The sequence below is a fragment of the Rana temporaria genome, chromosome 1 (genome assembly GCF_905171775.1).
Source record: "Rana temporaria chromosome 1, aRanTem1.1, whole genome shotgun sequence".
In the NCBI taxonomy this organism is placed as follows: Eukaryota; Metazoa; Chordata; class Amphibia; order Anura; family Ranidae; genus Rana; species Rana temporaria.
In genome coordinates, this window is record NC_053489.1 from 113,339,294 (window position 1) to 113,355,645 (window position 16,352).

The 16,352-nt window shown below is 39.5% G+C and overlaps 1 protein-coding gene across 1 annotated transcript in view; it reads right to left on the bottom strand.

The window, feature by feature from the left end:
- The window catches only part of EDIL3 (EGF like repeats and discoidin domains 3), an 862,525-nt gene that overhangs the window by 683,716 nt on the left and 162,457 nt on the right, over positions 1-16,352 (bottom strand). Inside the window, exon 2 of the mRNA XM_040341735.1 lies at positions 3,927-4,055. Within this exon, the coding sequence (XP_040197669.1) occupies positions 3,927-4,055 (129 nt within the window). The remainder of the gene's footprint in view (positions 1-3,926; positions 4,056-16,352) is intronic.

The following is a 16,352-nucleotide window of genomic DNA, read 5'->3' on the forward strand; positions in this document are numbered from 1 at the left end:
ATTACCCCCCCCCCCGCCAGAACACTCCAATCAGAACTCGCTGAAATTGGCTGAGACCACTGATCAGGAGTCAGGCGGCTGCTGGTTTTCAAGCTGGTTTTCTGTTGGACAGATTGACATACACACGGGTCGAATGTTGGCCTTTTGTCTTTCAAACCAGCCTATGTCTCCCAACATTACCGAATTCTGTGACAGACTGCCTCAATTCAGTCAGTGTGGACATACAAAACGTTTTAAATGAAAGTAATTCAAGCACTGCTTGTGGCAGTTTGCTTTGTAATTGATAAACAAGGAGCAACAAAGAGCATTTCGATTTGTTATTAGCTTATTCCTACTTGTGAAATTTCTCTGACATACTGTGAAATCTGAATACAGTATAAGCAGTCATTTGTCAATAACTTTTTCATGAACAAAAGGAGAATAGCAGTTACTATTCATCCTCCACATATATGCACCATTTGAGCCCTGGATATGATTATGGAGAATCCCTGAGATAAACATTTTGAGAAAAGAGAAATCCCTCACAAGTTTTCAATCTACAACTACCGTAACTTCAAAAAGAAATCATCTTGCTAAAATATAAAACAATTTCATGGGCCACCTTGGAGTACTGTCCAGGTCCTTGTTAATGTTTTGGGGAATGAGTCATGTATATGACATATAACTTCATCTATTTTAAACCACTTCAGCCCCGGAAGATTTGGCTGCCCAATGACCAGGGCATTTTTTGTTAAACACCACTGCATCGCTTTAACTGACAATTGCACGTCGTGCAACGTTGTACCCAAACAAAATGTACTTCCTTTTTTTCCCATAGATAGAGCTTTCTTTAGGTGGTATTTGATTATCTCCGCGGTTTTTTTTTTTTTTGCAACCGCTGGGCACTCGCATCGGCTACGGGGACATGCTTAAAGAGCCGACGTACAGCTACGACGGCTCGCGCAGGGGGGCCAGCCTGCTGAAGTATAACTGTGGCGGCTGGTACGGAAGAAGTTAAAGTGGAGTTCCGGCCACAATTTCACTTTTTATATATAAATATCCCTGTAATACACAAGCTTAATGTATTCTAGTAAAGTTAGTCTGTAAACTAAGGTCCGTTTTGTTAGGTTGTTACAGCATTTAGACACTTTATAAAATAGAAATTGACTGGGGCCATCTTAAGTGTGGGCATCATGAAGCCAGACTGTATAACTTCCTGGATTTCAGCCTTGCAGATCTCACACATGCTCAGTGCTGCACAAGCAGTGTAATAGGTTTCAGATCAGGTTTCAGCACCTGTACTGTCCAAGTCACATGATTCTTCGAGACTGGGGAGTGCACAGACTCCTGGAAAGTTACACCCACTACATTCCCAGGAGTCTGTGCGGTGTAGGTTAGGAAGCTTAAGCACCTAGGTGCAGGAAGAGGGAAGATTAACTATTCTGCCTAGCAACAACACTTTGAAGGCATCTAAAAAAAATGTTTTTCTTAAAGGACTAATGACATTTTTTTAAAACTACTGATGTAATGTTATATTTATGGGTGGAACTCCACTTTAAGCAGAGGAAGATTATTCCATTATAATTTTCCCACTATCCATTTTTTTTTTGTCTGACTAAGGGTAGACACCAAAATAGACGCACCTCATCCCAGAAATGTAAATTGTAAGAGAAAGAAAAAATAAACTATATGTAACTTTTACCTACTGTTTCTGGGTTTCCATTGTTATGATACTATGTGATTAAGCACTGCTATGGCCCTCAAATATATTTTGGGAAACATTTAAACTACAGAATAAATATTAAAAGAATTGTAAGGAAGATATTAAATGTGCCAAATGTCACAAATACATATACAAACTCTTGAATTTTTGTATTTCCTAAAACTTTTTTCTAAATTTTGTCTAGTAAGGTTTTCAAATTCCATGTTTGAGTAATTTAGGATGATGATCTTTCATCTTTGCATTTGATCAATTGATAGAGTAATCCTTACTGCAAATTTACACGTGATAACAAAAGTTTTTCTTTCATTTAAGAATAAGGTTTTAAACTATTTAGCCTCGTACACACGACCGAGAATCTCGTTGTAAAAGAAACGTTGTTTTCCTCAACGAGGTTCTTGTCAGACTTGACGAGAATCTTGTCAAGCTTTCCTTGCATACACACTATCAAGACAAAATCTCCTCATTCTCAAACGTGGTGACGTACAACACGTACGACGGCACTATAAAGGGGAAGTTCGATTCCACTGGCGCCACCCTTGGGGCTGCTTTTGCTAATCTCATGTTACCGTGTGTTAAGTAAAAGTTTGGTGAGAGACGATTCGCGCTTTTCAGTCTGTTACAGCGTGATAAATGTGCTATCTCCATTACGAACGCTACTTTTACCAAAGGTGCGCTCCCGTCTCATACTTTATTCTGAGCATGTGCGGGTTTCTAAGCATACACACGAACGCGTTTCTCGTCGTAAACCAGCCCAGACGAGAAACACGACGAGGAAATAGAGACTCCCAACGAGGAAAAAGAGAGCATGTTCTCTTTTTTTCTTGTCGAGATCCACAACAGTTTTCTCGACGAAAAACATACACACGACCATTCTTAATCACGTGCCGAGTGATGTAACGCGTGGGGGAAGAGCCTAGTGACGTGATCAACGGACGTTAATCCATGTGAGGAGATCACTATACTAAGCGGCTTGTAAGGCTATGTTCAAAGCCTGTATCTGAAGAGGGGATTCGTGAGTGCATCTGCTTTTTTTGCTGTTGTCCATGCTTAATCTGTGATCCACAGTATTGCACCATATCTCTTTCCTTTTTTCCTTTTGAGTTATATCGCCCTGAAGCAGCAAAGCGTCCTCATATGCTGGGCCATTTGGAAGCAACTAAGCATCAGTCCACACTTATTAATCTGAAGTTTCAAGGTGTCTGCCTGTGTTTGTTTGAAAGCTCAACAATCACGCCTGTGATAGCAAGTGGGTGTGGAACCCTTTTGTATTATAAGTACTACTACTCAGAACTGGACATTTGCTACACTTGAGGTTGTTTTTGCACTTATGGATCATCTCACAATTTATTTGTTTTTTATTGTGGTTTCTTATTGATACCCTCCTGAGTGTGTATATTTGGTATCAATTCTGCAGATATTGTACACATATTATGAGCAAAAGTTGATTTCAGCGCATCACTATTTTTCCCTTTTTTTGTATCATTCTGGTTTTGTACACCTGTGTGTATGCAGCGATATCATTTGGGTATTTTTGTTGTTTTTTTCCTTTCAAATTTAATTAATAGTTAGCGCTGTAGTACATTTCTCACAGTGCATTTTTATAGCACTGATCGTGTAAAAATTACAATGGTCCCAAAATGGTGTCAAAAGTGTCCAATGTGTCCGCCATAATGTCGCAGTCACGATAAAAATTGCTGATCACCGCCATTACTAGTAAAGAAATGCCATAAAACGATCCCCTATTTTGTAGACACTATAACTCTTGCGCAAACCAATCAATAAACGCTTATTGCGTTTTTTTTTACCAAAAATATGTAGAAGAATATGTATCAGCCTAAACTGAGGGAAAAAAAATAAAAATTTTGGGGGATATTTATTATAGCAAAAAGTAAAAAATATTGATTTTTTTTCAAAATTGTTGCTCTATTTTTGTTTACAGCACAAAAAATAAAAACAGCAGAGGTGATCAAATACCACCAAAGGAAAGCTCTATTTGTAGGAAAAAAAGGACGTACATTTTGTTTGGGAGCCACGTCGCACGACCGCGCAATTGTCAGTTAAAGAGATGCAGTGCCGAATCTCAAAAAGTGGCCCGGTCTTTAACCAGACAAATGGTCTGGGGCTTAAGTGGTTAAATTATCTTCCAAAAGGTCTTATTAAAGTACAACAATGAACCTAATTTGATCAAACCAAAGCATCAATGATATGTTAAACTTGCACTTACCAACCTCCACAACACTAGAACAGTTGGGATCGTTGAAGCCGACTGGACACTCACATGTATAGGTTTCATCAGACAAGCCCGATAAACATATTCCTCCGTTTTCACATGGGTTGGGCTCACACACATCCCCTGCCAGTCAAAAATGGAAAAAAGTACAATTAATGACACATCCACACAGTCATCAGCAGACATAATCCAAGTCATTCTACATTTCTCAACAGAATGAACATTAAATAGCAGAAAACATATCAGCTAGTCAGTTACTTTTAAAAAAAAAACAGAGGGTGCTGCTACAACATATATAGGCAGCTCTATATTTAGAAAATATCTTGCTAGAAAACGACTTTTCAGTCTAGGTGTGGTGACAAGGACTCCTACACTTTCTCAACCCCTTTAAGGAAAAACATATGCTGCTAACACCTAGGATAAGTACAAATGCTTTAAAAAATTATATAAATGATACCACTAACTCTATAACGAGACCTATACTGGTGCTCTCCCCCCCCACTGCCCTTTCCCCCCCTCCTCCCCCCCCCCTTGGCCCTATCCTATCCCACTCCCTAACCCCCCTGCTTCCCCTATCCCTATGTTACACTCTTGACACATCAACACTGTGTTCACACCTAGACCTCCTTTGTTGCTTTTGTGGTTTGGATTATGTTCTTCCGTTGTTACTATTCTTACACCGAACCACTCCTGGCGCACCTTTGGCGCGCACTCATTACCCGTCTAATGTTCATTATCGGTACGTTGCCGTCTTTATGAAGTATTGTACGACTCTATTATTGTACTTGTAACAATATACCTTGAAACCTTAATAAAAACTATTTGAAATAAAATATTATATAAACATACAGGTCTGGTTTTATTGATCAGGAACTTCCCAGAAAGCAGTGTTTCTCAACCTTTTTCAGTCAAGGCACCCTTTAAATTATAGATAATGTTGAGGCACCCTTCAAAATTATAGACAATCTAGAGGAGCCCCATTCTAAAATGTAAAATCTATTTTGATAGTTTTACATAATGCAGCACCATCAGTTTTCTCAGTTTTATTTAGCTAATGTGACCCTCAACGCTGATGGAGAGAGGCAAGGAAGGGCCAAAGAAGGATAAAATGCAGGCAACTGACATTCTCCTTATCAACTGATGTTCGTTAGGAGGTTGGAAGCTAGAAGGTTGTAATAGTGTACAATGAAAACCTGTGGCTTTGTGTAACTAAAAAGCAGGTTGCTTTTTCACAAGGAAGTAAGGGTTTTCACAAGGAAGTAAGGGTTTTCACATAGAAGTAAGGGTTTTCACAAGGAAGTAAGGGTTTTCACATAGAAGTAAGGCCCCATACACACGAGAGGATTTATCCGCAGATACGGTCCAGCGGACCGTATCCGCGGATAAATCCTCTCGTGGATTTCAGAGGATTTCTATGCGATGGCGTGTACACACCATCGCATTGAAATCCGCGCTGAAATCCTCTGCCGATGACGTGTCGCGCCGTCGCCGCTATTATGACGCGGCGACGGGCGCGACGCTGTCATATAAGGAATTCCACGCATGCGTCAAATCATTACGACGCGTGCGGGGAATCCCTTTAGACGGATGGATCCGGTAAGTCTGTACAGACGAGCGGATCCATCCGTTGGAATGGATTCCAGCAGATGGATTTGTTGTGCATGTCAGCAAATATCCATCTGCTGGAAATCCATCCCAGGGGAGATTTATCTGCGGATAAATATCCGTTGGCGTGTACACACCATAGGATCTATCCGCAGAAACCCATTTGATGGGATTTATCTGCGGATAGATTCTATGGTGTGTATGGGGCCTCAGGGTTTTCACAGGGAAGTAAGGGTTTTCACATAGAAGTTAGGCCTTGTACACACGACCGAGTTTCTCGGCAAAAAACAGCAAAAAAACTTGCTGGGAGATATTTTTTTGCAGAGGAAACCGGTCATGTGTACATTTTCGTCGAGGAAACTGTCGAGAAACTCGACGAGCCAAAAAGAGAGCAAGTTCTCTATTTCCTCGATGGGAATGGAAAAACTTGCCTTGTCGAGTTTCGACAGCCTAACAAGGAACTCAACGAGGAAAACGATGTGTTTCGCCCGTTGAGTTCCACGGTCGTGTGTACGAGGCCTCAGGGTTTTCACAAGGAAGTAAGGGTTTTCACAAGGAAGTAAGAACCATCATTGGAGTTATGGTTGCTCATGGTCTGTAACTTTGCAACAGAATTTTCTACTGATAAAGTCCCTTTTATGTAATCCAAAGGTAGATTGCACTCTTTTTAACCACAACACATGGTATCTAATTTGTTTCCTCTGATTTACTCGGCTGTCTGTTGGCTGTGACAGTGAGTCACTGACCTGGAACAGGGAGTCAATGAGTGATATCAGAACTCATTTAAATCAGAATTTATTTTTCCATGCCAGTGAATCAGAAGGTAATAAAGTCTTGGATCATTCTTAGAACAAGGCAACTAACATTTTCAGATTATGAGGTTGGCAATAGCAATCTATATAGCTCTCACAGTATAGGTTTATACTAATAATCATTTCAAGTATAAAAAGATAGAGACAGAGCCTAATTGCATGAGATTGGAGACTGCAAGTCTGTTCTTTATTTGGACCATAGAGTGCCCAAAATGTTAAAACAGCGTGGCGCATATGTCCATCTAAAACATTGTATCTGGTAATAAGAAGAGAGAAGAAAAAAAAAGTACAGTTTTAGTCTTCATTGGTCCAAGTCATATTATACCCGTAAGTTCATTCAAAATTTAAGATTCATCCCCCACCAACAAGATCACTATCAACATAATATCAAACAAAAGTCTAAACAAACATTCTAGACTTTTACTGTACCAGAGGGAAAATATGTGCAATTGCTATAAATTCAGCTGTCAGACACATTGTATTCTATCTTCAAACAGTTGCTTAAGTGTTTAGTCGCTGCCAACATACCAAGAAATGAATAGACATCTGTTATGTCTCCCAGTGCAGTATGGAGCACATATCTTGTGTATTTTAATGCAATGCCTTAGCTATTAATTTTCATACAACAAAAGTTATTTTAAGACAACATAACACTAATCAGACATTAAGGGCTAATTCACACTATGTACGATGACATGGCATTTTACTGCATTGTAGAACGTCTGTCAACACAAGGACACACAGGAAATAATTGTTTCCTATGTGTCCCATTCACATTGCAATGCAGCCTAGGCCTGCACTGCAGCGTGTTGCGATAAAACGCAAACATGCTACATTTTATCGCAGTACGCGGTTCCGACTTGCATGGCACTGTACAGCAGAGCAGCATATCGCGCTGCTGTATATTGACATGAATGAAGTGTTTATTTTGTGTGATGCACATAATCCTGCCCTGTACCGCAACCGCTCTGGTAGATATGGTGTACACTCAGCCTTAGGCTATCTTATGCAAGAGAAAAGGTACTTGTACATCGACAAACTTCTACTAGAATACAACAAAAATCCAACAACGTATACCCAACTAATCATGGAGAGAAACCCAACTAAAGATTCTCCACCGCGCATATATACCCTTCCTCTCAGACAAGAACGATCAAAGCACTGCCAAATGTCCCCGATGCCATCAGCCAAGACCATCTCTAACCCACCAGTTTTGGCCATGCGCCTTTATCTCCACTTTTTGAGGACCAAGTCATCTCCTACATCTTCAGCATAACCCTGCTGAGAATCCCCAAGGACCCCTGATCCTCATCTCTGGATATTGGGACATCCAGCTACTACAATGGTCCCCCAACACCCACCTGCCTTATAAGGGTTGGGCCCCCGATATGTCTCTTAATTCCCAGGAGAGCCATCTTAAAAAATTGGACCTCTCCCTGCCGCCAAAACATCTTGCAAATAAAACGGGAGCTTCTACACTTACTTTACAAAGACAAAATCAAGACGGACCTCAAACAAGAAGCATTCCAGAGTACGATTCTACTCCAGAAGGCATGCCTTCATGCAATCGACACTATCCAAGGAAGACCTCGATGACTTTGAAAAAAATTATTTCTCCTACTATGCTGCCCTCCCGACCCTCCACAGAAACGGGGTCTACCCCCCGACATCAACCTACAACCAGTGGATTTCAAAGCTCTAGAAGACACTTAAAGTGGAGGTTCACCCAAAAAGTTATTTTTTAACATTAGATTGAGGCTCGTTTTGTCAAGGGGAATCGGGTGTTTTTTTTTTAAATCGAAGCAGTACTTACCGTTTTAGAGAGAGATCTTCTCCGCCGCTTCCGAGTATGGGCTGCGAGACTGGGTGTTCCTATTTGATTGACAGGCTTCTGACGGTCGCATACATTGCGTCACGATTTTCCAAAAGTAGCCGAACGTCGGTGCGCAGGTGCCGTATAGAGCCGCACCGATGTTCGGCTACTCGTGACGCGATGTATGCAACCGTCGGAAGCCTGTCAATCAAAAAGGAACACCCAGTCCCGAAGACTATACCGGGAAGCGGCGGAGAAGATCTATCTCTAAAACGGTAAGTACAGCTTCGATTTTAAAAAAAAACCACTTGATTCCCCTTGACAAAATGAGCATCAATCTAATGTTAAAAAAAAAAAATTCGGATGAACTCCCGCTTTAACTTTCTCAACCTCTCCTCAAACTGGTTCCTTTAACACCATCGATGACCTAGAGCACCCTGCTCAACACATTGTAATTGGTGCGCTCATCCCCCCCCCTCTTTTATTTGTTATGCCTTGTAGATCTAATAGAGTCCTTTGCAACCGATCCATCCAGTTACCCCTGTAATGGTAGTTATTTTCTTGTCATGTTTCTTTTTACTCCTGTTGTATATGCCATGTACACAACATTTAGTCTATATGGTCTTTATTTCACATGATATATGAAAATGTAATGTTGTATTACTATTTCCTGTTTTGAATTATTTTTCAATAAAATCTATTGCAAAAAAAAAAAACTTGTACATCAATTTGTACACTTAACACTGGATTTCAGTTTTTAAAATTGGATAACCTCATGGTGGTTTCACCATGTGACACTGGGTAAGAAGGTCATAATTGTAAATTTGAATATGGAAGATATATAGACTAATACTGAGTAGTATAAAGGAATGGCTAAGACATTTTCTGTCATTCATGAGTACTATAGGGGGAAATTTTACTAAAACTAGAGCAGACGGAATCTGGAGCAGTTGTGTAACTTAACCAATCAGCTTTTAACTTTAGCTTGTTCAGTTCTCCTGGAAGGTCCTGCTTTCTTATTTGTAATGTCATCTTCTGTACAGCCATGTCTTTAAACAATACTACCAAGGTAGATTAAAGGATCTGTGAAGATTTGCCTTGGCTGTAAATCTTAACTGTTCCAGGTGTATGAAGGTTTAAGGTCATAAGGTCTGTTATGCTTTGGCAGACCTTTAATCCCATCTGTCTGGCAAAGAATTGCAAGCAACTGGTCTTTTCTTGCATATTACAGAAAATCCGGAAAGTAAATTTATATCATTTGCAGAGTCCATGTCCTTTAAAGTTGTATGAATTGTCTACCTGATAATTCACAGTAGCCTGTCTTATAACCTTATGATAGACATGATTAAGAAGGTCTTACATCAGTCTTCATTTTAAAGCACAGATATAACTCACAATGCATACAAAGCAATTGTAAAGGTTTTTAGCAAGTAGACAATCTAAAGATGAACTAAGGACTATGCCGGGATTTTTTGGAAAAATTTGATGTATAGTTGTGTTGGCATATATTATGGGGTATTATATAAAGTATAGTACAAAACACATGTCTCTAGAAATGCAGAAAAGTGTGATGTCATACCATTTGTTACAATCTATGTATCTGTATTTCCTACTTAATGATTCCTTTTTTTGCATTTCTTTTTACAGATATTGGTGAAAATGTATGAAAAGTGTGGGCTTTAAACACAGAGGGCCAGATTCAGGTAGACTTACGACGGGCGTATCAGGTCCATCCGATCATTTCCTGACGAGATTCCTGGCAAGCTTTCTGACGAGGAAAAAAGAGAGCAGTTTTTCCGACGAGAAACCATACACATGCACGGTTTTCTCGGCAAAAAGCTCTCCCAGCAGCTTTCTTGCCGAGAAAACTGGTTGTGTGTACGAGGCCTTCCTCTAAATGGTTGACAAGCTCTCCAAGTGTGCAACGATCAGCGTATGTATAAAAACAGAATGGAAAGATCTAGTGCTCGCCGTTTAAAAAACTATTTATTCACATAAAAGATGAGTCAAACATACTCACAAGTAAGGCACTATAAGCCATGCTAGCTGTACAGGCTAGCCACAGTGTGACGTCAGCATGTGGGCTCCATCCCCTATACACGTATCGTCAAGGCATAGACTTCTTCAGTAAGGGATTTTTATTCACTGTCACATTAATAGTTATATAGGATTTTCCACAGTTATGATTTACTTCCGTTCAGGGGCTCTGGGCTTCAGCAAAATGGCAGAAATAGGAGCAATGCTGGAGGCAATTTACAGCACACACTAATTTTGTTAGTGTAATTATTAATGTGGAATGTATGTCCTTGCTAAAGAACATTATTTTTATCAAGTTGTTATTGATAAAGTTTCGCTTTAAGCACCTTCTAGCCCTAGATAGGGAGCATTGAAAATGGATGTTAATGAGGAGTGCTGGCTGCAGTTAAAAAAAAAAAAAGAAGAAGCTGTTAGCAGGCTTTCTGAAAGCTTTAAGCATTTAAGAGTAGGAACCATATACTGCTTGCTACTAATTCTGTGATCAAAAAAGCTGCCTCTATATACTTCTACTGTCTAATATTATTTTTTTCATTGCCATAGAAATCCTGGATTCCTTGACTTTAGTGAGTGGCACTATCTACAAACCTGTAAATATTGTACCATTTTTTTTAAATATGGAAAGGCAAGCATATTCAAAGGTGGAAGTAAAATTAAAAATACCTGCAGATACATTATAACTTAAAATGTGTTCTCAATAACAGTATACTATGGTATCCCATTAAAATTATTTCTGGTTTAGCATTTTACAATAATCTGTCCCCCATGCAATAAACAATCAATTTTATTCCCAATCATTATGCAATATGGAAATTCAGTATACATTCCAGCAGCAGTATCAGCAATGACTGCATTTAACAGAAACACTGAACAGCCTACTGTGGAAACATTTATTTACAGCTAGAGACAATGAAAAAACATTATTCCTGGTAAATGCAAGATCTCCATTAGAAATCACATGAACCCGGCTCTTAGGCCTCGTACACTTGATAGGATCGCCAGAGGACAACAGTCTGAAGGACCGTTTTCATCAGTCCAAACCGATCGTTTGTAGGCCCCATAGGTTATTTAACCTTCGGTCAAAAAAATGAGAACTTGCTTTAAAATCGAACCAATGGACGCCTAACCGATAGGTCAAAACCGATCGTTAGTATGCAAAAGCATTGGTTAAAAACCTGCACATGCTCAGAATCAAGTCGACACATGCTTGGAAGCATTGAACTTAGTTTTTTTCAGCACGTCGTTGTGTTTTACGTCACCGCGTTCTGACACGATAGGTTAATTAACCGATGGTGTGTAGGCGCGACGGACCATCAGTCAGCTTCATCGGTTAACCGATGACAACGGTCCTTCGGACCGCTCTCATCGGATGGACTGATCGTGTGTACGAGGCTTTAGAAATCCATTAGAAATCATATGAACCCAGCTCTTAGAAATCCATTAGAAATCACATGACTCCAGCTCTTTACCTACTGCTACATGGTATTGTTCTATGGTAGATAGAATACAGCTTTTTTAATCTTAATTTGTTTTACCATGACAAGAATATATTCTGTATATTTGTTTGCTGACCAATGATATATGGAATGCAGTATTGCAATCAATCAACAGGTATCATGTTATGACCTATGAATTGTAGAAATGATTTTGGTGACTATAAAGACTCCTGATCATGGTTTTAAGTCTAGTTTGTATAGTCAAATGCTGCAATGCATGTTGTTTTTTCAATGGGAAACCATAGTCAGGGCAGCCATCAGAACCACCAACATTCGCCAGGGCTTGTCCACGGGCCATCTCACCAAATCCACACACAGGCCACCTCACCCGTACGCACTCAGCCCCCTTCAAACCTGTATATATGTCAGCCCCCCTCAATTCTGTATATATGCCAGCCCCCAACACCTGTATTTATGTCAGCCCCTCCCCTTCCACTTGTATATATGTCAGCCCCCTCACACCTGTTTATAAATGTCAGACCCACACATACACAAATCGGTAAACACACAAGCCTCTGGCCCCTCCCTGTACACAAACAGCCCCCTCCCTTTCCTTCACAGCCCCTACTTGTAAATGAAATCTTCCTACCTAGTCCCTACAAGCTGACATGTTGCTGAAGCAGAGAAGCACAGTACAGGCAGCTCACACGAGAGGTGCACATGTATATAGTAGCCAGAGTTGGCAGTAAAGAGCTCAATGTCTGAGCTCAATGACACAGAGCGCAACAGAAGCTGCGAGATTGTTTCTATAGTGCAGAACAGGGCTCCCCTTCACCCGTCCCACCTTCTTCTTTTGGCCGGAGCAGGCCCCTCGGGCCCCGGGCCCCTTACAGTTGTAAAAAGTGTAACTCAGGGGGAAAAAAAGACTCTTGCAGTCGGGCTCCTTGAGAACTACAAAGGTTAAAACTCGCTTTTGTTTAGGGGAACATTAAATAGCAGTTTTACTTAGCTTATCAGTTGCTCCATTGGCAGGTGGAGATTTCCTCTTCCTTCTGACGTCCTGGTTTGTGGGCAGGCCCTTAGTGTTCTCAGTTACAATGCAGGCCTGGTGGTCCTACATAGAACATGGTGACATCTGGATGAGACCTTCAGATGTTGTGCCAAAGAGAAGCAGCTTTGGGGGATGGGTCGTTCAGAAAGGAGGAGCGTGCAGGAATGAGGAGGAAATCTCCAAAGTAAGCATGAGCATTTAACCTCTGCAGTACAGGAAGAGACCCTGCAATGGTAGTTTTTAAATCTCATTCAGTTCAGATTAAATTCTGTTCTACATTTTTTCTCTAGTTACAGCAAGGGACTTATAAAAATGATTGAGAGACATTTCAGTGCAATGCAACATGGTTTTGATGTGTGACAGATAATGCAAGTTATGGATGGTAGGGTCCCATTGAGATTTATGCCCAGTTCTCCAATGGTAAGAATGATTTCTTTTGCCCTAAAGGCAGCTGTAACTAAAAAACCTGAAATCATATTGTAACTAAAACCTAAAGAAAAAAAAGAAATGGTATCAAGTTTCAACAATAACTGCTAAGAATACACTTCCTGGTCTAATAAAAATAAATTAAGAACATGTGTAAGGAATGTTAAAATCTAGGCAGGTAACACAAGATGACTCCACCCAAATTCATGAATAAATATAAATGATACAATTTATAAAATAATACACTTTAATTAGGGTCTGTGTGTCATCTCTCCTTCTTTTCAACATCTAATAGCTGTCATCGATGGAGGAAATGGGAAGTGTCTGTGATCTCTAACATAAGAGAAATATGCAAGCTGCCATTATCGACCTTCTGAAAATGTTTATTTACTGGCTGTTATACTGATAATTTGGCTTTAATACTTTGAGTTACTGAACTAGAAAATGCATGCGCATCTGGAAGGTCGGAGCAAGTCAAAAGTTTGCATAACAATTTTGTTTGAGGTTAAAGGTAAGTATTAAAGCAAGAGTGTTACCATGGTCAGGCAACTATCTTTTTTTAGAGAGAGAGAAAGAGGTTGGGTTCTGTTTATGACCTATAAGAAAGTTCCTGGCCCAGTGAAACATTTTAGTGGGTCTGTGTGTTGTAGGTATCTGTGTGTTGGAAAACATAATAAACGGTTCATACGGCTTTTATATAATAATCAGTTATTCTGTCTTTCTTTGGAACTTTGTATAGAAAGTGATAATGGCAGAAGACTATAAGAACTGGCTCCTGTTGTTGGAAGCAGCCTGGGGATCCAGTGTCTGATCAAAATATCTACTTTCTACACTGTCTTTTATAAGCATAAATAATAAAAAGAGGAAATATCTGTGCTAGTAAATTAAACAGATAATAGCTGCTGAACACGTATACCCATGATACAAGGTACATCCAAATGAAATAAAACAAAAGTGCATGTGTGCACCTACAAAGTGAGTATAGGAAAGAAAAAGTCCCAACTATAGCTTTATATGTGCTAGGAAAGGAATCCAGGGATAGCCAAGGTGACACCCAGAAAAAGACCAACACCAGAGGCTTACCAGAATGCCATTGACCCCCTTATTCAGGGTGGTCAAAACTTTGACCAGTTTAAAAACTGAGGTAAACTGAACTGAGGTAAACTGAGCGGAACTTATCTGAAAATGAGGCCACGGTCTGCTGAGATTGAGTTGGGACCCATTTAATTGCTGACTGCATCTCCCTTATTACCAAGAGGTTCCTGTGTTGATGTTTACCCCTTCTATGAGACTCATCCTCATTATCTGATAGAGGGAGTTTTGACCACCCTGAACAAGGGGGTCACTGGCATTCCCGTAATCCTCTGGTGTGGATCTTTCTCTGGGTGTCACCTTGGCTATCCCTCGATTCTTTTCCAATAACATATGAAGCTATAGTTGCGACTTTTTCTTTTCCTATACGCACTTTGGAGGTGCACATATTAGTTAATTTCATGGTGTACCTTTTTTTTACTTTTTTGCACAATTTTGATATTTTCACTGTTCATTGTGTTGTTTAATGATTATCACCCACTAATGTTTATAGCAAAATATTTATGCGATGAACTTTTGTTTTATTTCATAAGCATAAATAACCCTGGTTATCGGGTTTATAAGAATACCTAACTTGTATATTGTCTAGCTAAATAAATACATAAAAAAAAAGATTAGATTTAGAGAGACTATCAAATACGTAACTTGTATATTGTCTAGCTAAATAAATACATAAAAAAAAGATTAGATTTAGAGAGACTATCAAATCTAACACCAGAAAAGTTGTTTCCATTTAGAACAAAACTTTTCTTTGAGCTAAACGGATGACATCTCTGTGATATTCAATTGCATTCTTACATAAAATCTGCTAACTCTGCTAACTCTGTTCTAAACAGCAGCTGATGAAAGCCCATAAAATGGTAATGTTAAAAGTCAAACACAAGTCTTCGCTTTAAACTTTCTGAGCTCAAAAGCAACAAGTCCGCTGCTCACATCCTACATTAATGCAGATTCAATTTTCCACTTCATTTCCCCTCTAGGTAAACTGAATCAGCATATTCTGTAAGACAGTGCCCCGGAAAGGCCTCCAGCAAGACTTAGGAGAAAGCAAATCATGGCAAAAAAGATACAGCACGAAGGTTAGAAATTCTATTGCTAGAAACAGTCCCTGTAGCCTTTACGCTAGCATTGCCCTTTTCACTGTTCTCTAAACTCGGCTGATGGAGCTCAAGCTACCTTGCTGCATTTGATGTCATGACAACATGCTACGATCATTTTTATCCTTCTGCTCAATGGTGAGGCGCTAAGACAGTAGTTTCAATGCCAAGTTTTTGCTTTTCTAGAACCTAAACCGTTTGAGCTTCCTGCTATGCTATAGATATAAAGCCTCATACAGAAATCTGCCAAATATCTTCTTATTGGAATACTGAGTTTGCAGGGACCAAAGGGGTTAATATCTAAATTGTTTTCGCATTTACTACAGAGCAAAATATACAGTGATCTTCTGAGAGCGAGGGTTAAATGTCAAGTAGCTATTCCAGATATGACGGATCAAGATTGGGAGGAGATCTTCTCCTCGCACTTGAAGGCATCGCCAGCAATTAATAATAAAATAATACAGTTAAATATAGTACATCAGTCGCTCTTTGATAAAATACCACCAAAAGAAAGCTCTATTTGTAGGAAAAAAAATGACATCAATTGTATTTGGGTACAGCGTCGCACAACCACAAAATTGTCAGTCATAGCGACGCAGTGCCGTATCGCAAAAAATGGCCTGGTCATTAAGGGGGGCAAATCCTTCCGGGCCTTAAGTGGTTAAAGAAGCAATTTTTAGCGCAATAGATATTTATACAGCCTGTACAAACAAATCAGTGAACAAATATTATTGCATTTTTAAAGTTACCTTACTGCCCTGCTTTACAACAAAAAATTTTAAAAAATAAATCAAATGTAGTTACAGTATAAAAGAAAATCTTGCAGAAAATGTTATTATATTTTTGAAATTCTGTTTTTTCCGGAGCAGATGTTTTCCAAATAACAAAGGTATTTTAAAGCATACGTAAACCTAAGCACCTCAAGCACCCAGACAATAACAAACACAGCAAAACAAAGGTAAATGCAACTTAAAACGTAATAAAACACTCATATATTTAAAAGCCTCCATTGTCTGAGATGGAAGGTGACAGCATCACTCCATCCTCATAATAC